The 23,124-nt window shown below is 55.6% G+C and overlaps 1 protein-coding gene across 4 annotated transcripts in view; it reads left to right on the top strand.

Annotated features, from left to right (window-relative positions):
• Positions 1 to 22,517, top strand: part of SAMD4A (sterile alpha motif domain containing 4A) — a 106,212-nt gene extending 83,695 nt beyond the window's left edge. The window contains exons 3-12 of one of the 4 annotated variants that reach the window (XM_076345726.1): positions 1,196 to 1,459; positions 7,077 to 7,186; positions 8,128 to 8,214; positions 10,929 to 11,223; positions 12,683 to 12,768; positions 15,010 to 15,128; positions 17,564 to 17,765; positions 18,061 to 18,187; positions 20,031 to 20,114; positions 22,291 to 22,517. In XM_076345726.1, the coding sequence (XP_076201841.1) occupies positions 1,196 to 1,459; positions 7,077 to 7,186; positions 8,128 to 8,214; positions 10,929 to 11,223; positions 12,683 to 12,768; positions 15,010 to 15,128; positions 17,564 to 17,765; positions 18,061 to 18,187; positions 20,031 to 20,114; positions 22,291 to 22,319 (1,403 nt within the window). In that variant the 3' untranslated portion in view covers positions 22,320 to 22,517. Of the gene's footprint in view, positions 1 to 1,195; positions 1,460 to 7,076; positions 7,187 to 8,127; positions 8,215 to 10,928; positions 11,224 to 12,682; positions 12,769 to 15,009; positions 15,129 to 17,563; positions 17,766 to 18,060; positions 18,188 to 20,030; positions 21,301 to 22,290 lie in introns of those variants that run through there. The other 3 variants (XM_076345728.1, XM_076345727.1, XM_076345725.1) reach the window with 3 other exon arrangements.
• Positions 22,518 to 23,124: the final 607 nt, after the last annotated feature.

Here is a 23,124-nt window from a genome sequence, read left to right as displayed (position 1 = left end):
TGAAAAATGGAGACCATTCAGTAAAAAATTTATTTAAAAATCTATTCAAGTTGCTGCACTTCTACCAAAAAAGTGGGGTTTTTTTTAATACTTTAATGCCTACATAAGACATATTTCTGTACTTGACTGAAAGGCAAGTAAATACCTACCCATTGTAAAGCCTTTCTCGAGAAATAACTTCAAATGACAGGAGCTGGTGCATCGCTCTTTTCCTAGCGGTGTTAAAGTTATTTGTTAAAAACAAATTGAACTTGATGGTTTCACAATCTCAGCCAGGAAATACAAGCACATGGAAAAACAAATCCAAAGCTTTCCAAAGATAAGGTTTTTTTCGGGGGACTCAGCCTCACCTCTTTGTCGTGGGTGTATTTTTACCACGTCTCGGGGTGTTTGCTTTTGTGGGGGGGTTAAAAGGTGCGTGCTTGGCAGCGCACCTGGTGGGTGGCTGAGCTGGGATGCTCGGCTGAGTGCAGGATCTTGGTAGGACTCCACAAGGCTTAGACATTTCTATGGATGATAAGTACCTGCGCGATGACGTTAGGCAGATGTGTAAATGCTCGTGCTTCGGGGCATAAGCCAAGTCCTAACCCAAAGGGAGAGACAGAGAAGCTTCCCCCGGGTCTTGTGTGAGGACATTCCCATCCCGGGGATTTTTATGCCTTTCCCAGAAAGATACGGGTCCGGATGATTTTAGCGGGGCGAGTTTCATGGCCTCAGTGTAGTCACTTGGAAATTCCCATTACACCTGCAATAGCAGCAGTGCCTTCCCTGCAAGGGAGATGACCGCCCGGGCTCCAGGGTTGATGAGAGACAGCAGCCAAGCATCCAGCACGGTCCCGTGCTCAGGTTTGCTGTCGGTACATGACTCCGCAACGGGGAAAACCTCCAGAGCTGCTCGTTTGGGTTTTTTTTTTCCCTAGAGATGCAATCCACGCAACACCTTTCCTTAAGCAACCCGATGTAGCTCGTGTAACGCCATCTCGTTGCAGGTACTCCCATCCCCTTTGCTTCCTGGGAGGCAGAGCTGAGAGCTCAGGGTAGGGTTCAGGTAGCCGCGGGCACCGCAAAGCCGTCAGCGAGGCACCGTGGCCAACCACCACGCATTTTATGATTTCATTTAATTTTTTTCGGGGGACTCTGCTGCATCCCGGGCCGCGAGGGGGGAATAACCTCTTTGATTTTATTTTTTTTTCAGTTCTCTCAGGCCAGACACACCACAGCCCTTTGAAACGCTCTGTGTCCCTTACCCCACCCATGAATGTGCCAAACCAACCTCTAGGACATGGATGGATGTCTCATGAGGACTTACGAGCTAGAGGACCCCAGTGCATCCCTTCCGATCATGCCCCCCTGTCTCCACAAAGCAGTGTAGCCTCTTCGGGAAGTGGTGGGAGTGAACATTTAGAAGATCAGCCTTCCGCTCGTAACACATTCCAGGAGGAAGGGAGTGGGATGAAAGGTGAGTGAAAAACCAGACGCCTCCCCCGCCCCAGCACCCAGAGGCAGGAGGGGAAAAGCCGTTTTCCCGGCAGCGCGGGGCTCGGTTGGCGGTTTTGGGCGAGAGTCCTCGTAACCAAACGGGGCCTTTCAGCGTTTCTTCCCGGCTTAGGAATTTAGGTTTAGGGGAATAAGTTAGGTTTTCTTTCAAGCAGCGGCTGGTCCTGATCTGATGTCTTACAGTTGGGTGACGGTGGGCTGGTTTTGCCCCAAAATCCTGCAAGCTGCCAGCTTTCCAAAAAGCTGGATTTTTTCCATAGCCTGTGGCTTTTGGCTGCAAGTGGTGCTCTTTTCTCTTTTTTTTTTTTTTTTATTACGGTGAAAAATAGCTTAGCATAGGTTTAGCAAGCCACCTGTGATTTACCATTACGGTGTTTGAGACCCACCAAGTATTTGGGGAAGTTTTGGCTTAGGATACTTGTTTGCAGTGAATTTATCCTGTGTATAAATATAGAGACTTAGCAATAAATATACGTGATCCTGTTGGTAAGCAAGGCAGAAACGAAACCCTATTGCTGCAGTCAAAGATGGAGAGCAAACTTCAGGCTGTAGAGGAATAAATAGATAAAAACCTGGCAAACGCACAGACTGTATATTCCAGTGAACAGACAAAATGACTGGAAATGAACCCGCAGCTATCAGGGACTGATTTAAACAACTGCAATTTTCATTAATGCAAAGCAACTCTATTGTGTAAAGACCGATGATGCAACAGAGTAAGGAAACAATCGTATTTTTTAAATAGTCACAAGGTCTGATTTTATTCTAATTACAGACAAATCTAGATACGTATAAATCTCTGTGACGTGGAACTGGGTTTGACTTGGCACTGTATGACTTTGACGTGCATGAAATAAATGCATGAAAAAAACCCCTCGCAGTTCCCCCGGGAGACAGATGCTCGGGGCTCAGCCCTCTCCCTGGCTGGACTCTGCACCGTAGCGTTGCCCTGGGCTGGGGGCCATGGGCTGTAGATGCGACGGGAGAGTTTTCTGAGCGTGACGGCCTCGCAGAGCCCGGCTTTGCTTCTCAGTGGCTCCGCTTGCTAACGAACACCTAATCAGGTAGCGCAGCCGGGGGAGTGTTTTGTCTCCAGCGGTGCTGCAGGCTCTGCGTACCTGTGGCTCTCGCTGCCTGCATGACCTTGCGGCGGAACGGCAGGCAGGCTCGGAGGGATCACCGTGAGCGTGTTGAAGACTGAGCTGCCATCAGCGTGAAGGGTCCCCAAGGCTTTCCGTGCCTGGGGCTGGATCCTGCAGTCTGTCAGATCAAGGAGACCCTTTTCGGGAGCTGGTGGCGCAGAGGGGTCTATTTAACATTACGTTTATCCAGGTTTCTGCAGATGGGACTGGGGAGGAGACCGCGGGGAGCTTGGCTCCCTGTGATCCACAGCTGCAGCTCCGGGACCTGCGTGGATAGAAACTTTCCAGTGCAATGCAATCGATCTGTATGGCCAAATCTGCAAAACCCGAAGGCGCTATTGCCCAGGCTGTCCACGAGCAATAATCAATTAAATAAATGCCCCATATTAAGACAGCCCGTTGCTGCTGCATGCAGCCCCCCCCGGGGGAGATGGCTGCCCTTCCTCGGGCCGTCCCTTCCCGAGCATCCTCCTTCTTTGGAGGAAGGTTTGCAAACATCTCAACCTGATGCCCCGCATTGCTGAGTCAGCCAGTTTGCTTTTGTCCCGCTGTCCGGGGACATGCGAAACAGATGTCTACAGCCTCTGGTGTCTACGACTGTCGTGTCCTCCCCCCTCCGCTGTATTTTCTTCAGACTGAACCAATCCAGTTTCTTCCCAGATGGTGTTTTCTGAACTTGGGGTTGTTCTTGCTTCTCTCTGCCGGGTTTTTTCCAGAGAGTCTGTATTTTATTGAAGGTGTGTTGCCCAAAACTGGACTCGTGAGCAGAGCAGAGACTTGCTCGCCATACAGACAGCATTCCTGTGGCTATATAGCTCATCGTCCTCAAATAACACACCACCGCGGGCTGCGTATGACCCATTGTATCCCCACAGCTTTTCTGCAAAAAAAAAAAGGACTGCCCGTTCCCTGCCCTCGGTTCGTGCTGTTTCTTGTTCCTACAGAAACGCACAACTTCGTGCATTTTTATTGGGTTGCATCTTATTTCATCCAGACCGTTTGCTCGGTTTGCCAAGTCCCTTCTCTGAATTGCAGCCACGTCTCCCCGAGCGCCTGCAGGCGCTTGGTGTCACCCGCACCTCCGGTCAGCTTGCTCCTTCTTTAACACACTCCACGGCGTCCAGGAGGGTGGTGGGGAAACCAGACCCACGACAGACCCCCGTCTGATGTGGCTTAGCAGTTCATCTCCCCTAATGTCACCTGTTTCTCTCCTTTCCACCTCTCTTCGTGCTGAAGGTAAAGTGCCCTTTGGCTTTTTCCCGGCCCCTGGTTTCTCCAGGGGGAGACGCGGACACTTTGTTCCCCGCAGAGCCCACCCGTCTGTCCGTCCATCCCTTCCCGGGGCACAGCTCGGGGCGCACCGGGAGGAGGGTTTGAGTAGAGCTGGGGGTTTCTGCTGAGAGTACGTCCATGGCTTAGCATGGTGTGCCATAAGGGCACTTCCGAAGACATCCTGTGTCTGTATATATATATATGGCAGGGTGAATTGTTTTCCTTCTAAATTTCTTCTAAATTTCCATGCCAGCACCCGGATAGACGTGTGCCAGCTGAACTCCGGCGTTTAATGCATATAGGGGACAATGTATGTGCACAGCATGAAAGTCCTCGGTTTGCTGCTCACATCAGACACAGCGTTTCTGACAGCCGTGCCATGACTTAGCAATTAGCTCCTGGAAATCGGTGATTAAAGAGTAGCTCCGTGGGCGGGCGGCTCGCTGCTCCGTGGGGATCGTTAGGAAGTTTGACTTTCCAAGGACCATGAAATCGCCTTAGATGACCTTGCACCTCCTGGTTGCCTCTTCCCCATGAGAAAGGGGAAAGCCCCACCACCGTCCCTCTGTGCTGGGGTGGCTCCTTCTCCCCAACCCACTCCCGGGATTGTCATCCCCGCTGCCAAAGGGGCTCCGGGACCATCGTAACTCCCCAAAATTAGGAGGTGGTCCAGGGAGATCGATGCAAAGGGAGAGAAGAGCTGCTCCTGCGCTCCGACCCTCTGCAAAGGTTGGAGACGGGTTTTCTACAAGATTTAATGTCTATGTGAAGTTGCACCTCTTGTCTAAAAATATCCCCATGGGCTTTGCCATTGGCACGGACGTGCGCCAAAGGCAGATGTCCCCAGGGGACGTGGGATCAGGCAGACTTCTAACATGTCGTTGCTAAAACGAGGTGGTTTTGTGTTAAAATGAAGTTGAGATTCGAGCTTGCCAGTCCCTGCGCTCCCCACCTGTGCTGGAGAGAGAGGGCTTTCTGCTAACAGCTTTTAATGGGCTTTCTGCTGATAGCTTTTAATTTTTTTAAGCAGATCGATTGATTTAAGAGGCCTCCGGTAGCGGGTTTTAGGACTGTTGAGGTCTGTTGCATGTTGGGACTTTCAGAAAACAGCAAAGTTTAGCCCGTCTGTGCTCGGTAACTGCTTTGCCCCCGTGTTTGGTGTGGGCTTGATCTCTTTCTGTGCAGCATTTGAGGAACTTCACTGAAAGTGAATCCTGATGTGTGTCAGAGGACGGAGAGTGTGAGCAAAAAGCAGTATTTTGGGGCCATTTGCATCACCTCTGCTTGGATGCGAGTGGGGTTTGGGGTCAGCCTGGGCAGCGGGCAGCAGGAGACTTCTGGCAGATATAAGAACTGCCTTAGGGGACCCAACCTCTTGCCCCGTCCCCTCCAGCAACGAGGTGTTTTCGGGAAGAGGTGTGCACTGATCCTTGACTTGCATCTGGCACTCAGCAGCGTGGGGCTTTCTGGACAGAGACCACCCACACCACGGGATGTCCCAGCAGTGGGACTGTCCTCCTCGCATCGTCTCATCCCTTTCCGAAGCAAGTCTGGCCTCACGCTTTGCAGTCGGAGCAGCCTAGAAAACCTTTGAGGTTGGCGACGTTAATGAAGGTTATTGGAGGTGTCCATGAAGGTTGTCCTCATGCTGGTGGTGAGCAGAGCACCAGCACCCACAGCAGCCCCAGCCCGGTAGCAGAAGCACGTAGCGGGTAGAAATCCCTCCCGAAAACGGTGCAAGCCCCCGTTCCTTCTCCCGCCTCGGTGGGCACGTTGGGCAGAGGAACACCATCGGCGCAGCCTCGCTGCCAGCCGTCACTCCCTCCCCTCGGGCTCTCCTGCACCATCAGCCCTTGCCTGCTGTGGGATGTGGGGTCCACCACCCGCTCGACACATACCCCTTACATCGACTCGGGAACGATCAAAGAAAGGGAAGGTGTCGCTGCTAACTGGTATTTAGCCCCAAAAGAGACATTTCCCGAGCCTCCACCTGCTCTCTCCATTCAAGGTGTGGGGTTTGGTGCTGTTTGGGACTGAAACACTGGTTTTTCATTGTTACTGCATCCCGGCGTGGGTTGAGACGGGGCTCCCGGGTGTCTCGCTGGTGGGGAAGGGGACAAGGACTAATGGACAAGGGTGTTGCTGGGAGCGGAGCACGTGAGCTCGGTAGGCTAAGGCAGAGCTATTGTCGGGTTGTAGGTGCTAAATAAAGCAGGTCCCGATTTGGCACAACATTTGAAGCCTTTAGGATGCAAAGCAAAAGCGTCATCATGGGCACGGTGTTGTGCTGCAGCCCAGATATCTGCAGGGCCCCCCCCCTCCCTTGTGGGGTGTCACCACGGGCCCCCCAAACCTGCAAAACCCCGAGTAGCTGCTGAGCGGGCTGGAGCGGGGGAGGCTCGCATCCCATTGCCTCCTCCGTGGAGGGCACCCCATCATGGGGTCTGGTGGGGTTTTGCATGTTGCAGAGGAAGGATTCCCCTCCCAGGTCCCTCCCTGTGAAACCACATTGATGTCAGGAGGATAAACATATTTTGGGGTACCCATCCAACCGGGCACAGAGATGCTACACTGCAGATAACGACTGGGAAGGAAGAAGTCGTTTCAGTCGGTGCATTTTGAGGTCCCAAGTCACCCTTCTGAAATGGGTTGTGGGACCATTTTCGATGGCATGTCATTTTTCCACGCTCAAAAAAAATTCTCTTTATTTCTCTTTAAGCAGCCATTTAAATTTTCGGCACATACCATCTTCCTTCACGCCATAAATCAGTGTCTGCCATCTGCGAAACAGCCATTTGCTCGTCCTAAACTCGACCACACTGTTAGCTTCAGTGGTTCCCACATTCTCAGGAAAAGGGCAGAGAGGAGCTTGCCCGTGCAGTGGCACAACGCCGGCTCCCTGTGGGCTAATTCCCGTCGGCTCAGCCGCAGAAACCCAACCTCTGAGGACGTGTCCTCATCTGGGGGCTGGTTCCTCCTACCGTCCGTATCCATAGCGCTATGTCCTCCAAAAGGTCCGTGAAGTTCAGTAAGGTGTCTGAAGCACCGGTGGGATGGTGGATGGCACCTAATCAGCTCCTTGTGTTGCTGTTGATGCTATCGCGCGTGGTTAAGCAGTGCCACGAGCTCAACGGGAGCTCTCATCTCCTTACCTTTGTGCTGCAGATGTCCCAGCCTGGCTGAAGAGCCTCCGGCTGCACAAGTACGCCGCCCTCTTCTCGCAGATGACGTACGAGGAGATGATGGCCCTCACCGAATGCCAGCTCGAGGCACAAGTACGTCCCATGTCGGTCTTTTTTTCTCCCAAGTAACAAGCGGTAGGACGAGAGGAAACGGCCTCAAGTTGCGCCAGGGGAGGTTTAGATTGGATGTGAGGAAAAATTTCTTTCCTGAAAGAGTGGTTAAACATTGGACCAGGCTGCCCAGGGAAGTGGTGGAGTCCCCATCCCTGGAGGTATTTAAAAGACGAGTAGATGAGGCACTTAGGGACATGGTTTAGTGGACATGGTGGTGTTGGGTTGACGGTTGGACTCGATGATCTTAGAGGTCTTTTCCAACCTCAATGATTCTATGATTCTATTCTATGATTCTTAAATGGGTCAGCTGCGGTCCCGACTCTTGTGCAGTCGGTAGATGAGATGCCTCCAACACCTCTTTTTGCGTCTTCACATAGAAGGCGTTTTGCCCGCAGGTGGTTGGAAAGCAAGCAGAGAAAGGAAAATTGGGTCTTGGGGAGTGAAAAAACCCGCATTGTACCTGAAAAAGGCCTTGTCCCAGATTTCTTACTGGAGTCCCAGCATGAAAGTCCCATCACTGGGAGCTTGGGCTTTTGTCCGGTTGGGATTAAGTTTAGGAGTTTCAGGGGCAGATTCTGCAGTACCCAACTCCTTTAAAGTCAGTGGGGCTTTGGTGGTCAATTGCCTTGTTAACCTTTGAAAATGGCCCGCTTTCAGATTTACCTCTGCACTATCCTCGGGATGAAGAGGGCCAGTCAGCACCTTTGCTTTCACTTTGAGATGTACCGGGGAGGGACAGACTAGCTGGAAATCTTGATCTTCAGCAAGTCTCTAAGTGATTTTCTGTGTATGTCCCATGCTAATCCCTGCACTCAGAAATTTGATTATAGCAGCCCTTTTCGTTTAGGGGAGGAAGGATTTGGGCTGACCCAGCTGTCCTGTGGAAATGTTAACGCCAGGTTTTGCGCTGTTTTTTGCAGAACGTTACCAAAGGCGCAAGACACAAAATAGTCATCAGTATCCAAAAGCTAAAAGAAAGACAAAACCTGCTCAAATCTTTAGAAAGGGTAAGTAACTGCAACCACTTTTGTATTTCCTCTTTTTCAAGAAGCCAGGAATTAATTCCGGGGCGAAGAACTCTTCAGTTATGCTTGTTGCTGGGATCTTTTGCAGAGAAATCTGTTGCTGGCCTCACCGCATCTGAATGTGGTCTCAAACACTTCTGTACCAGATGCAGGTTTTATTTGCGGAGTGGGTCCTAATCCGTCTCTGGCACTCACGCAGCTGGGATGGATGTACTGCAGCACCGGTACAAGCCCTGCCCAGCTCCAGGGTGCTCGGAAACACCTGAGCTCCAGGTGTTGGAGGGCACCATCCCAGCGACGCCGATGGGAAGGTGGTCACCCATCCGCTGAACCGCGGTGCAGGACCAGCTCTAGCCGCACCAGCCGCCGTGGTCCTCTCTCCCGCTGGAGAACCAGCTGGGCAGAGCCTTTAACCCCTGGTTATCCCTCGGCCACTCGGTTAACTCTCCTGTCTCGATGCCACTGTCCCTCTCAAGAGACCCCTCCATGCACAGCAGTCCTCACAGGGACCCCCGAGCCATACCCCTGCCTCTCCATCCCCAGAAGGAGATAGGATTTCCCGGTGTCTGTCGGGTCAAGGGCCGGTGAGCTTTTCTGGAGCATCGTATGGGCAATCTGTCCCCAGATAAGAAGCCAGACACCCACGTCAGTGCCTGAACAGCAGCTTGAATTTCCAAGGACAACAAATAGAAACTTCTTTGTCCCTTCAACAAAAGCTTAAACTCTGCAGAAATGGCTGTCGGAGAAGCACCGGCACCGCAGACTGGCTGGGAGCAGCTCACCCAACCTCTCGCTATTTATTATCGCAATATTATATTATATTTAATTGCACTGTCTTCAGACAGCAACTTGCAGAGCCTCCCACTAGGGGCTTTTAAATACTTACGTTGTGTGTTGCTATTTATTGGTGTTTTCGTTAGCTCACTGCTTCACTATTTATTTATAATATGGGATTGTACTCGGAGTATGGCAGGAGCTAATAAAGCCATATTTACCTCCGTGTATTAATAATAACTATTAAATCCAAGAGACAGCCCGCCGGATTGAGCTTGCTTCGGCGATGTGTTTTCCAGGCGATTGCACAGCCTCTTCCCCCGCTTCTCCGCCCGGGTTTTGAAATGTGGTATTGATTGACTGTCGCGGTGCGGGAGGGTGAGCCCAGTTCAGCTGATGATACAACCAGCCACGCACGCTGTAAAATAGGGGAGATAAGTGGCAGGGACTGCTTTTGAGCCCTCGTGGGGTGGGTTTGGGCTGCGGGGCTATGACCGTGTCCCACTTTGCTGGGGCTCAGAGCTGCCTGTGAGCTGCTCTGCTTGGGAGGAGATGTCTCTGGTTTGCCAGGCTTCCCATCCAATTTTTTTTTTTGCTAAACAAGAGCATGTGTGGGACTTGATTTTTTTTGGGCAGTGTCTCGCTGCTAAAGATTGCTGCTTTCTTGGAAAGAGCTGCTCCACCCCTCTCCGCCGGTTAGCAGAGCAGGATTTTTTCCCAAAAAAAATAGTGCCCAGCAGACTGACGCCAGGTCTTCGAGAGAAGTGGAGCTAAAACGTCCAAGAGCGAGCTGGGGGTGCAGCAGGAATTAGGGTGAACAACCATTTCAGGGCTTCAGCTGGCTCACGTGCAGCCTGTGCGCCCACTTTGTGTCTCTTCCCTTGGCGCAGCCAGGACTCACCCCAAAAGCTGCCTCTTTCCAAGCGGCATCCCACAAGCCAGACCCCGCAGGAGCCTGCGATGAGCTGTTCTGGCCCAGGCTACATAAAAAACAAAATGCAATTCTTTCCCATCAGCGTTTCAATGCGGGAGGAGGATCTGACCGTAGAAAGGGATGATCCACACTCATAACTGAGAGCAAGGCTAGGGGTGTACCCAAATCCTCTCCCTCCCAGGTGGACCTCCCTCAGGATCTCCAAGCTGAATATTTTTGCTATAGGGATATAAGTTCACCTGCAGCCTTGTGGTCTCCCCTCCTCTGTCCGACCACAACCTACCCTGCTCCCCTTGAAACTCTCCCTTTCCCCTCTGCATCCGTTCCCCCAGCCCATCCCAGTGTGGACGGGGACGTCCCCGCTTCGCTGCTGCAGGATGGGCCCCTGCATCCCAGCGTGGTCCTGGGCTCTGCGATGGCCCCAGGGCATAAGGATGCTATGGCAAGCTCTTTGGGGCAGAGCAGTTACGGAGAGCCCAGCTTGAAGGCAGTGCTGGAAACTGGATACAAGCTCACGTTAAAAAATATAATTGAAAATAAATAGGGCTGAAACGTCACGATTGTGGGATTGCTGGGGAAGGAGCAAGGTACCCTCTGGTCCGGGCATTGAAATCTCACAGGCTCAGTCGCTCTCATGGGGTTGCCGTCTTCCTGGTGGAAATTTGGAAATGCTGAAGCTGGATTGTCGCTGGTTTTGGGTCCCAGTGGTTGACAGGGCACATTTATCCCTGGGGATTCAGGTCTGAACACGTCCATGGATAATCCCTGCAGCAGCTCCAGGCTCCGGGTTCACCTGGAGTCCAAGCAAAAAGACTCGGTGAACGAAACGCGGCTGTTGAATATGGACTGCAGCAGGGTCCCGCAGCAGGAGCGAGGCCGTCGGCTTTACTGGGGATTTTCTGGGGGGTAACAGTAGGGGTCTGGTTCACAGCTGATGTCCTGTTGTTCCTGCAGAGACAAACCCTCTTCTCTCCACTTGAATCCTCAGGACATCCTGGAAGGTGGCAACTTACGTGTCCCGCTGCAGGAACTGCACCAAATGATCCTCACCCCCATCAAAGCTTACTCTTCCCAAAACTCGAGCACGGAGGAGCACAGCCGGGACGCGGACTCGCATCACCCCTCCTCCCTGATCGGCTCAGACAGCCAAGGCTCTGACTGCAAGGACTCTGCCGCGGGGGGAATGCAGCAGCACCATTTGCCAGGATGCGAGGGCGAGTCGGGGGGGGCCCCTTTGCCCGAAGGTGACCTGCCCGGACAGTTCACCAGAGTGATGGGGAAAGGTGAGTGGCTGTCACTTGTTACTGGCGTCCTCGCTAGGGAGAGCTGCTTCGGGGCAGGGTGCGTGCGGTGGCGGCGCTGGCAGCAGCCTTTCCGCGAGCTCCGGCAAGCCGCAGTCCTAGGGGTGATGGTTTTTTTGAGGCCCCATCGTGCTGTGGTAAGAGGTAAGTGATTTTTGGGAGGGACAGCGATGGGACGAGCTGCCTGCCCTAGGTCAGAGGCAGATGGCATCCTCTCCCTCCCCCAGGTCAAGGGCGGATAGCATCCTCTCCCTTCCCATTTAGAGCCCTGGGGGCATCCCGCCGGTCCGGAGGTGTTTTCAGCAGCGTCCCTCGGACTTGCTCTGCTTGTGGGGGGGTAGCAGTGGTGCATGGGCTGGACGTGAGCCACCTTGAGTGCAAATCGGCTGGGCCCAAGCCCCTTTTTAAGCCCCAATTTAGATGCAGGGCATCAAAAATACTCAGGTGCTGTTCCATGCCCGGTGCGGGGTGCCCGGCTTTGCATCAGGATTAACACACTGGGAGGTGCACGGGAGCGATGTGAGGTAGGGCTCGACCCCCTGTGCCATATACAGGGCTCTTCGAGCAAATTTGTATGAGCTTGGATGTGTCCTAACCCCCGTCGGTGGCACCTAAGGTGTCGGTGCTGGCTGCGTGGAGGGAGATTTCCCTGGGGAAGAGGGGAGGGGAGTCTCGTCCGCAGGCTCACACAGGAGGCCGGGAACAGAAGGAAACTTGTTGGGGTGCCACGACGAAATATCAGCCCTGTCCCTATTTCAGACCTTTTTTGCAAAAAATAGATGAGATGTTTTCTATATAAAAGCTCGGTGCAAAATTTCTCACCGGCTAATTGACCGCATGCACAGACGAACGTGGGTTTCTGGCCCCATTTTAAACCCGCTGATGAATTCAGCCCGTGACAAACGCCTCCGTCACGCACGAAGCTGTATATGTGGCACGAAACTTGCCAGGACGAGGTGTCCTCCTGGACCGCAAAGCACCCCTGCCCGGGGGTTATGACAGGAGACACTCATTTCTCTGTGAACTCATTTCTACTTGCTTTTATGGCATTGATTCCGAAAGAGGTTAAAATCCATCGGGAAAGGTGGGAATCCGTTCGCAACGGGGACAGATTTTGGCCGTAGGAGCGGGAGCTCTCCCAGCACCGGCTCTTGCCTAGGAATAGGGAATAATGCCGTGCCCCTGATTTGCTCAGGTCTAATTTTGGTGACTCCGATGGTGTCACCCTGGATTCACGCTAACGTAACAGAGAACAAAATCTGGCCCTAAATATAGGACGGCACGGCAGGAATTGGGGAAGGGTGTTTTTTCTCGCTGATGAGAAGACTCACACATGGGACAAGGGAAACGGGACGTCCAAGGCGTTCGTTGGACACCCCCCCCGGACCCCAGCTCAGTGTCCCCATGCCCATTTCTCTTCTCTTCTCTCTTTTTTTTCCAGTATGCACACAACTTTTAGTTTCCCGACCCGATGAAGAGAATATAAGTTCCTATTTACAGCTCATAGACAAATGTCTAATCCACGAGGTGAGTCGTGACGGATCATCTAAAACTGTTGTTCTCATCACTTAGAAACTGTTTCCAAAGTGTCTGTTTATGTAAACCTTTTGGTTTCTAACACAAATATTTTTGAGGGGTATTAATAGTGATTCTGACAGAACAGGGCTGGGGCGGGCAGTGGTGCATGGAAGTGTTGCTCCCCGCCCCACGCTCGCTTAATTGCCAAGACCTGGAGCTGGGAAATTCATCCGGCTCGTGACGGTCTGATCAGCAGCTGGATGAAAGAAAAAATCCGGGGATGAACGTGCAGACAGACCCGGCCATCCCTTGGTGTTGCCGCCTCCTGTTACGCGGCACGTGGTCTTGGGATTTTGCAACAGGGGCATTTGTTTCTGCTCCCGGCGGATCTGCTTTTACCGGGTGGTGGCTCGGGATGGCCGAGGCTGTGCCGCAGGGCTCCGGCACGCTCCTGCCCTGTGACGGGGAGGGATGGCCGGCATCCCCGGCGTCCTGCGGCATTTCGTACCCCCGGCAGAACAAGCCGCTTCTCATCGCCTGCCCATATGGCAGGGGTCAGGGGGAGATTGCACACCCCCTCGCAGGAGCTGCAGGCTTTAAACATTTCTCAGTTATTTGTTTATAAAAAAATACGCTGTCAAAGCACAGAAGAATCTCCTCCGGAGAGGGCTGGTGGCTGCAAACCCCCAAATGTGCTGCAAGCCGCATGGAAGAGGAGAGAGGCGGCTCGCAGCCCCTTGCCTTGCAGCTGAAGCCGGTGCTCGAGCTGCGCTTGTGCAAAGGTTTGATCCACGCATCTCTGCAGGGCCAAGCACGGGGGATCTTGAATCGGGATGAAATAGTTGGACACTGGGCAAAACGCGAGTGCTTCAACATATTTTTTGAACTGTGCTCCCGGACACCTCTGTCGATCACGGTGGGGATTTCAGTGCATTTTGCTTGGCAGCGCCTGCGGTGTCAACCGACGTTTGGCCCCGTGAAATACAGAGTGGTGGCACCCACTGTTTGGGTTTGCTGCAAGACAGGTTTAGAGCGGCAGGTATGGTCTTCTCGGTGCTTTACACAGACACGGGCAGTGGCGAGTAACTGTAGGGGCTGGAGGGGAGAGCATGTCTGCTCCCACTTGCTCCCCTCTCAGAGAGCATCGGAGCCTGGAAATGGTGCCTGGACTTTCTGGGCGGCCGAGCAGGGCATCGCTGGGGGAGCAGAGGCGTGAATAGAGGAGCGAGGATGGTGGGAGCAGATGCCCAGGGCCAGAGAGCAAAGCCTGGAAGACAGAGAGCTGCAGAGGGGCTCATTTTCCAGGAGCGCCTGGGACGGACGTAGTGACGCAGCGTCACCCCACCGGTGCCAGCCTGTGTCCCAGGACCACCATCTGCATTGGCTCCAGCGTAATCAGCGCCAGGAGAGAGCGTCTCCTCCGGAGGGTGGTTTGGAGCAATCGAGTCAGGCACTAATTAGCCTCCAAATTGTCCTCCGGAGACCTCCGCTCCTCTCCGCTAGCAGCGCGGAGATGCCAGGTGTCTGAAGTTGGTGGTGGCAGGCACGTGGGTGTCCCCGTAACCCATACCGCCTGCCTGGAGGTCTGTGGCGTTTCGGGAGGAGGTCTGTCCCCTGCGTGGGTGATCCTCCCAGGGAGCCCAGGCAGGTGTCAGGGCTCACCCCGGGCAACCTCCCGCAGAGGCTGTCGGTGCCAGGAACAGAACCGAGCTCTGCCCAGCCCCAAGAAGGAGGATAGGATGCGGGATGCCACGGAGCAGCTCTGCTTTCCAAATCCCAGCATTTTCCAACCCCAGTGGCATTTTCTAGAGCCACGTCCAGGTGACAAGTGTCACCACCCGGCGGGGACCAGCCACCAAACCCTGCGGGGAGCTGCGCTCACACCCCGGCAGCAAGCGGGGAGCCGGGCGCCCGTGCTGCAGCATGAGCGGTGGGTCTGGGGCTAGGAGGGGTAGCGGGGAAGCTTTGGGGAAGCCCTGCTCTGCCCGGGGGGGTTGGCAGCCTCAGGGGCAGAGCTGGGCCATCGCTCTGGGGCGCAGGGGATGCTGCCGGAGCATTTTCTCGACCTGAGATGAGTAAATCCTCGAGAGGGACCAGGGTTTCCCTCTGGACTTGCCGATGGGGCTCAGCTCACGCCACCGCCTGCTCCAGCTGCTTTTCTTTACACGCACACCCACATATGCATCCCTGCTCGCTTCGTCCAGAAAAATATTCATATGTTTCCTATTTTTCTCTTTTTTCTGGGGGCAGGCGTTTACAGAGATCCAGAAGAAGCGGCTGCTGTCATGGAAACAGCAGGTGCAGAAACTCTTTCGGTCTTTCCCTCGGAAATCCCTCCTGGAGCTGTCAGGCTATCGGCAGCAGAGGAGGTACGCCGGCTTTTGGGGATGGACGGATGCAGCGGTCGGGGGGCCCGGCAAGAGCATCTCGAGAGGGACCGATGTCTCCCAGCAGGGAGGGACTGATCCTGCCGGGTTCAGAGCCGCGTTTCAGGAGGGAGGAGGGTTGGAAAAGCTTCGGCAATAAAACCCCAGGCGTTGGCTGGGAAGGGAAAGCAGCAGTAAGTTTGCTTGCGTGTGTGGTCAGCGCCTGCCCCACCGATTCCCACCGCGTCTCCCTGGCGCCAAACCCGGCGCTTCCCAGCTGTGCAGCGTGTCCCCGGCACTGGGGGGGCCGGCTCTGCCCCTGCTGCTGCCCTTTGCTAATTACATCAGTGCTGGAGTTTCACCAAAAAGCCGTCAACTGGCAAAAAAAGGGCTTGAAGCCTGCAGAGGGTGCAGAGCCAGGGGGCTGTGGTCAGAAAGCCGGGCAGCGCTGTGTTGCGAACACCATGTTTGCTCGCTTCCAAGGTGATGCTGGATTTCGGGTGATCCTAGAAAGCGTTGGGGTTATGGCAAGAAGAGATATTTTTAGATCAGTTGTAACAACAACATCAGCCTTTTGTTTCATTCTGCTGAGTCTATTTTATTGCGGTCTTGTGCAAGTTCTTTTTTCTCAAAAAGAAAGTGTTTTGGAGATAACCGGGAGCATTGGGACAGCCGGGATGCGAGTTCAGAAGGAACGAGCGCAGAACCAGAGTGTTCCCCAGTGGAATGAAATGAAATATTTTGGAATGGAAAAAACAAGCAGTTTCAATGCTCGCAGCAGGATCAGAAGCAGAACAGACAAGAGCAAAGGTTTTTGATGGACCCGTTTGGTCTGGGCCATCACTGGCGCAGCAGTTTCGCTGCACACCCAGGCCGACCCCAGGCACGAGGTGGGGCTGCCGGCTCGAAACGGTCCCAGTCCCTTTCCCGGGGCTGCCCAGGACGCTCTCCAGTTTCCTTGCTGCTTTTGGGTGGTTTGCATTTTGCCTTTCTTCTGCTCCTTCTGCTCCTGGGAAGCTGCGGGCGAGGAAGGAGCACGTGGCCAGTCCTGCTTTTTTCATGGGGATTTAATGGCAAGAGCATTTTTTGGACGAGGTTTAAAGAAACCCCGTTGTACTCCTGCCTAGTAAATTTATCTGGTTTTGGGATCCCAGCGTGCTCATGTCGTCTGAAGCATATTTGCAGCCACCCAGACAAGCAGGAGAGATGAGGGCTGGGAGGAAGGTGAGCTGAAACATCTGCGAGGGTGATTTAAGTGCCGGAGCAGGGCAGAGGGGAACGGGGAGCATAAAAGCAACCGCAGCTGTGGGTTTGCAGAGTGCTCCTATCCTCGGCTGCGCTTAAACCTGATAACGGCGTTGCAGTCCTGCTGCCCAGCTAATCGGGCAGAGATACCAAGCCATCGTTGCGCGGCGAGTTGACCCGCGCTGCGTGTGTTTCCAAGGATTACCTGATGATTTTTGTGTCATTCCTCTGGTTTTAAATGCAAAAACCCACACGGGGAGGGATGCCAGCGTGTCCGACCCTCCCCTCCAAAGAGTAAAGATGGTTTCGTGTCCCGAGATCGGTGTCTCAGGACATTTGGGCTGCGTGGTCTTGGATCCAGATGGTTTTGCTCTGACCACAGGGAGCTGGATGAAGGTTTGCAGTGCAGAGACGGGAGCGGGTGCAGAGTCAGTCCCACCTCTGCACGAACGTGCCTTTCGCTCAGCCCCTCCTTAGGAAATCTTGGACTTGTTAGGTCATTTTAAACCAAGTTTTCCAGAACTTGAGAAGTCTCAGAAAGGACCGCGTTCATAAAAATGAACCTCCTGGAAGGGGAGAATGTCCAGTTCTTCAAGCGGCCCCAGTAAAGAAAACCCCACAGCATAAGCTGAACCTTTATCAGACACTAGAGAATCCACACACGAGAGATCTCTTTTGTACAGCTCAAAGGCATGAAGAGTTTAAGTCAAAACCCAAGAAACCAGGCACCACTAGCTCCAGGGGAGCCCGGGGAATTACCTGCGTTTGCATTTAAGAACAGGCCCATTTTGCAGGAGTAAAATAAACTTTTAAGGAAAAAAAAAAAGGGAGTCTGAGAACTGCAGAAGGGAGGGAGGGTGACTGGCAGACGGGAAGGAGAAAGGATGCTGCTGTTGTATGTCCAAACCTCCTCCTTCCCGCTGCACGTGCAGGATGGAGGACCATCCTCGGCGGGATGGGAGGGTCGGGGCAGGAGCAGAGCTCGCGGTGAACCCGTGGCCGTGGGGTGGCGAGCATCGGTACGGGCGTGGGGTGGCGAGCATCAGTCCGGTGCTTCGCAACGATGCAGGGGCACCCTCGGGACGTTTGGCTGTTGGTCTGAGCGCACCAAACCAGCCGCTCGCCCCCGCGCCCGCAGCACCGTCCCCTTGCAGGGTCCGATTTGTAATCCTCGGCGCTTTCTCTCTCCGCAGCCGAGGCTTTGGCCAGTCGAACTCCTTACCGACAGCCGGATCTGCAGGGGCAGGACTGGGCCGGCGAAACCCCCGCCAGTTCCAGATCCCCTCCCGCAACCTCCCCACCGCCCGGCTGGGGCTGCTGGGCCCCAGTGGGCTGCTGGGCACCCCCCAGCGCAGCCCCGCCGCCAGCCCCGCCATCCTCAAGCAAGGCAGACAGGTTGGTCGGCATTCACAGCATCTCCAGCTTTTCCATCCCTTCCCTATAGCCTTCCTTTGCTTTTTCGCCTCTGGCTTGTCCAGATCCCCTTTTTTGTCTTTCTTTTCGAGCCAAGCAAGCGAGAGCAATTCGTTCTCCTCCACGCAGCTGGGTGCAGAAGTGGGACTGGCAGGAGGGGGGCAAACCGGGAGGCGGAGGGGGTGGGGGGGAGAGATGAGCCCAAGGGGGTTACAAATACATGGCACAGAGGCCTCTGTTTTACATCCCGCACCCCTTTTTTGTTTGCTTCCCGCAGAACCTCTGGTTTGCCAACCCCGGGGGCAGCAACAGCATGCCCAGCCGGAGCCACAGCTCGGTGCAAAGGACGCGCTCGCTGCCGGTCCACACCTCCCCGCAGACCATGCTGATGTTTCAGCAGCCAGGTAGGAAGCAGACATTTGCTTTTTCGCTTATCCACAGCCCGGCGAGACGAGGGGAGGCCGCGTGAAAGGAGCCGCGCCGGCGAGCCTCGCCGCCGGCGCATCGCCCGTGCCGGTGCGGCGCGCTCCTGCACGCTTGCAGCCACGCTCGCAGCACCGGCTGGCGCGGCCTGAGCGGATCTAAATCTAAAACTAGTCGGATTACTGGGTTGATTGAATCGGAGACATCACTGGAGGGATTTTTGACCCTATATATAACATCTTGGCCCTATATATAACGGTGCCGGTGCCTTACCTAGCTTGCTTCCGAGGGGCTTCGTGTCGGGTGGGGAAGGCGGTAGCTCATCTGTCACCTTTTTCGCTCACGCGTGGGCACGGAGGGAGCCGTGCGGAGGGACCGCCTTCGCGCGCTGGAGGGAAATTCTTTTCACAATGCACGTGAAGGGAAATGGTGCTGTGTCAGTGCTTCCTTCCCAAACACCGCAAAGACGCTCCCGTATGTAGGAGCATCCTCTGATTCAGGGAGATTCCTGCTGACCTTGGGCCCTGAACCCGGAGCATCCTTCCCATCAGGACGTTCATGCTTTTTTTCTCTGTGTATCCCTTCATTAGCCTTTAAGCGCGCCTTTTCTTACCAACACACCATAACAATTTGTACCGCGGGACAGGGAGTTACACCCCCCCCCCCCAGGAAACTAAACCTCATCCGTAAGCTTCTGCCATGGTTTCAGCTTGGCAGCTCCCCTCGCATCACATGCCTGCAGTGTTTTAACTGCATAATTTAGGCGGCAAATGTCCTGTACAGCAAGAGCAGCGTCTGTTCTTGGGTATTGATTAAACGCCAGGCCAAAGGCATGTTTCCGCAGGCACTGAAGGAGAATAAATAGTTTTCTCTTCGCATGTTAGCCTGTGGTGAATGAGGGCCTAGGAGGATTAGGAAGCCAAAGATGCGGACCCAATTGCGAGGAAAATAAGCGACGATGCGGGGCTGGGCTCCCAAAACACTTTTCATCGGGCTGCGGGGACCTCAACCCTCCTGGACCTCGTCCTATGATCCTCCAAGCTGGTGGCAAGCAGGAGATGCCGGCCATCGGTAGCAAAAGCTGTATTTGCAAAGCTTTTTGCTGCAAAGGGGAGGGCATTTTGGTGCTGTATGGATCAGGCTGGGGCGTTGCAAAACAGGGATGAACACCCCCCCCCCTTTTTTTTGCGCTCAAACCCCCCCCGGGGACATGGCAGCGGGGCTGTGGGCAACCGAGCGGCAGCCGAGCTGGCCACGGAAAAGCCGGAGGGCAGTTCTGCCGGTCTGTGCTGCCATCCCACGTCCGAGCGCTAACCCTGCCTGCGCGCTGCCTGCACGGGCAGCTCCCGGCCCCGCTGCTCCCCGGGGCCGCTTGAAGGTTTTGCAAGTATCGAGGATTTTTGCGGGGCCTGAGCAAGGGGGGAGAGCCCCGGGGCTGCCTCCTCCTGGGGCGGGGGGTCCCGCTCTCACCCCAGCTCCCCCCTCCAGCATCTCTAACCGGTGCCTGAACCCCTCATTTCTGTCCACCTTCTGCTGCAATGCCATTGAGCCCCCCCCTCCCCAATTTACCCCTTATCGATAAGAAAGAGGGGGGGTGACGACTATTTTTACAGACATCTCTTGCCGGAGGTGATTGCACCGGGAAGCGAAACGCTGCCAGAGTCCAGCCATGCGGTCCGACCCTCCTGGGGCATCTTTCGGGTGGTTTCCTACCCCACGTGCACCCATTCCGGCAGCAGCAGAGCAGGCAGGGGGTGCGGGGCGGGCAGGCAGGGTCCCTGCCAGGTCCCCTGACCAAGGTCTCCTGTCCCTTTCTCCCTGCAGAGTTCCAGGTGCCGGTGACTGAACCTGACATCAACAACAGGCTGGAGTCCCTGTGCCTGAGCATGACGGAGCACGCGCTCAGCGGTGAGCACTCCCTCCTCCTCGGGCTCTTCCAGCACGTCCACGCCGCATCCACCGAGCCCCCCGGCACCTGCCCCTGCCCCGCGCCCCCCAAAAGCTGGGACAGGCTGTGGCTGTGAGGGGAATGGGACGGCGAAAGGGCTGCATGCGGGGACGCTCCAGGGGATGCTCCTGGGGATGCTCCCGCTGGGGGTCAGACGGGGACGTTGGCTTCTCTCGGCGAGGCAGCCGGGGCAGAGGGGTAAAACCGAATGCAGGGATCGCACCCAGCACTAGTGGAGTCCGTGCTTATTAGCCACTAGTTAGCTTGCTAATAATAAGTAGTATTAGCTCGCTAGTTTGTTATTAGTTCTCGATAAAGCCCTTGCCACCGGAGCGCTCGAATGAGTCACAGGCTTTGGAGTATTTTACCCTTCTGCCACTGGTGTCCCTCGTTTGGCCGGGGGGTGCAGGAGCCCCGAGGCACGGGGCTAAAACCCTGCCACAGGGCGCTGTGCCGGGTGCTGTGCTGGTGGCGCTGGCGGCTCCTCGCCCGTGGCTGGGGCGGCTGCGGGTGCCAGACCGGGCGGGCGGATAGCGGGCACGGGGAGGAAGGAGGACCAGGCGGAAAAACGGGCAGGGAAGGTGGAACAGGCAGCAGCAGCATGATGGAGAGGCCGGCACAGCAAAAAGCACCGGCACCAGAAGCACCCGGTGCCCCTCGCTGATGCACCGGACTCCCAAGCACGAACGGTGACTCCCCAGCGATGGGACGAGCGCGGCCACCTGCATTGCCCAGACCCTCCCGAATAACCAGCTCGGGTCTCGCCCCCGGCAATCCCCGGACTGTGTCGAACGGTTGAGGACGGGAGCCCTTGGGGAGGATGAGTGCCGCCGGGTTCCCACCGCCGGCCCGGCTCCCTGCAGCGATGCGACAGCCCATCCCGGGGAGAGGGACGCCAGAGCAAGGACTGTAAGAGGCGGCAGGGCCCTGGCAGCGCCACGGCGGCATCCTTGGCCGGGAAAACAAGGACACTTCTGTCACCCAAAGCGTTTCTCCAGCGTGTGCCCAGGCGAGGCTTAGCTGTCTTGTTCCTCTGCAGGGTACTGTTCCTCCGAGTTATTTTTTCCAGGTCACATACCCCGAGCCTCTCGAAACCGGTCGTGCTATAAATAGCTCTTAAAAAAATAAACCTTCGGGGGAGAAGAAAAAAAAAAAAAAAAGGCGTAACAAACCTGTTTGTTTTTAGTCTTAAGGAGGGAGGTGGCTGTGATGCCCTGGGTAGTGCGACAGGGAGTGCTCTGTTCGGGGGCTGCCCCGGGAGCTGCCCCCCCTGCCACTCTCCATCCCGGGAATGGGGGGTTGGGATGGGGGACGGGGGGGGGTGGGGGCCGCAGGAGGGCTGGAGGGTTGCAAATGCTGTTGGGTGTTGATTTCTGGCCCCGTAAGAGCTGCTGGCGCCCGGGGTGGGGGGGGGGTGGAGGAGAGGGGGCTGCCGGCAGCAGGGTCGTTTGTGCAGCTTTGGGATGGGTCGTGGACCACTCGCTCCTGGGCTTGGGGCTGTGGCTGGACGCGTCCCTGCTGTCACGGGACGCTGGGGACGGGGGCTCTGGGGAGACAGAAACAACCCCTGGGTTTTTTTTTTTTTCCTGCCGTGGTCTTCAGATGGAGGAAAATTTTGCATCCTCTGCGGTGCGGGCGTTGCAGGGCTGGGTTAGCTGGGGGGCAAAGCAGCCCCCCTGGGACCGGCTCCGTCCCCGTCCCCCCGCTCCTGGGCAGTGGGTCATGAACTTGTCCCACTGTAGGGGGGGATCCCAGACTCACACTGACCTTGCGGCGAGTCCGGGTTGCCCAGAAACCCCCTCTGCTCCTGGGAAAGGTGCCGTGGGGACGTGGCAGAAGGCCTGGACCAGTGTTGGGACAGCGACTCGAGGGGGGGCTGCTGCGGGGTGGGGACAGACGGTGGCACAGAGGCACCGGCAGAGTGCTGACACCCCAAAACCCTTCTGTACCCCCCGATGGGGGGTGGGGGTGGCCCCTTGGTGCCACCTCGCCATAGGGACCATGGGTTGGGGCTGCTCTGGGGGTCCATCTCCCCCCCTCCCCAGCTCGGGGAGGGGGGGGGGGGGGGGCCGGTGCCGGCACAGCGTGAGCGGCCGCTCGCCGGGGCTGCCCCTAACTCTCCCTTCCCGCTTGCAGATGGTGTCGACCGAACCTCCACGATCTAGAAGGCGTCGCGACGGGGACGCTGGCCGGGAGAACAACTGCTGCGGGTCCAGCGGCGAGGTTGGGGCTTGCAGGGAGCCTCAGCGATAGCTTGCATCCTTTCTCCTCTCTCTCCTCTCCTCTCTCTTTCTCTCTCTCTCTCCTGTTTTAATTTTGTGAATGTGTAGATTGTCCTTGTGAACATATCATTAGACTTGGAATTTGTGTTGTCATTTATTACATCCATGCTGGGGGGTGGGAGGGGGGGGAAAGGCAAAAAAAAATCAACGACGACGATGAAAAAGCATGGGGGGGTGGAGGGGGAGGGAGGGGGCGCGGCAGGAGAGTGCTGACAATGGAGGGTTCACCAGAGCACCGTGGGCAAACCCTGTTTCTGGACGAGGATACAAATGAATACCGAATATCACGCGGGTGTGTATGACCAAAAAAGCCTTCGGGGAGGCTTTGCCTGTCCTGCCGGGGGCTTCGGGGCCGGTGGTCCCGTCTCTTGAGTTTCGCTGCGTTCAGGCACGGACCGGCTCGGCGAGCCCAGATTTTTTTTTAAAAAAAAAAAAAAAAAAGATAACCCCAAAATTTCCTTTCAGTTTAGCCAAGAGCATCCGCAGTTTCGAGGCAGCGTTGTGCACAGGGCAGCGGAGTCGGAGGGTCGGTGGGCTCCTGCCGGGTGCGGGGTCAGCTCCCCCCCACCCCCACCCCGTCCCGTCCCTGTGCCCCCGGCGTGGGTCGGGGTGCGGGGATGTGAAGGGGGGGGGTGCATCTCGCCCGGTGGAGGGTCCCGGGGGATGTCGGCGAAGGGAGAGAGCGCTG

The sequence above is a fragment of the Aptenodytes patagonicus genome, chromosome 7, assembly GCF_965638725.1.
Source record: "Aptenodytes patagonicus chromosome 7, bAptPat1.pri.cur, whole genome shotgun sequence".
In the NCBI taxonomy this organism is placed as follows: domain Eukaryota; kingdom Metazoa; phylum Chordata; class Aves; order Sphenisciformes; family Spheniscidae; genus Aptenodytes; species Aptenodytes patagonicus.
This window is presented reverse-complemented; position numbering and strand designations above follow the sequence as displayed.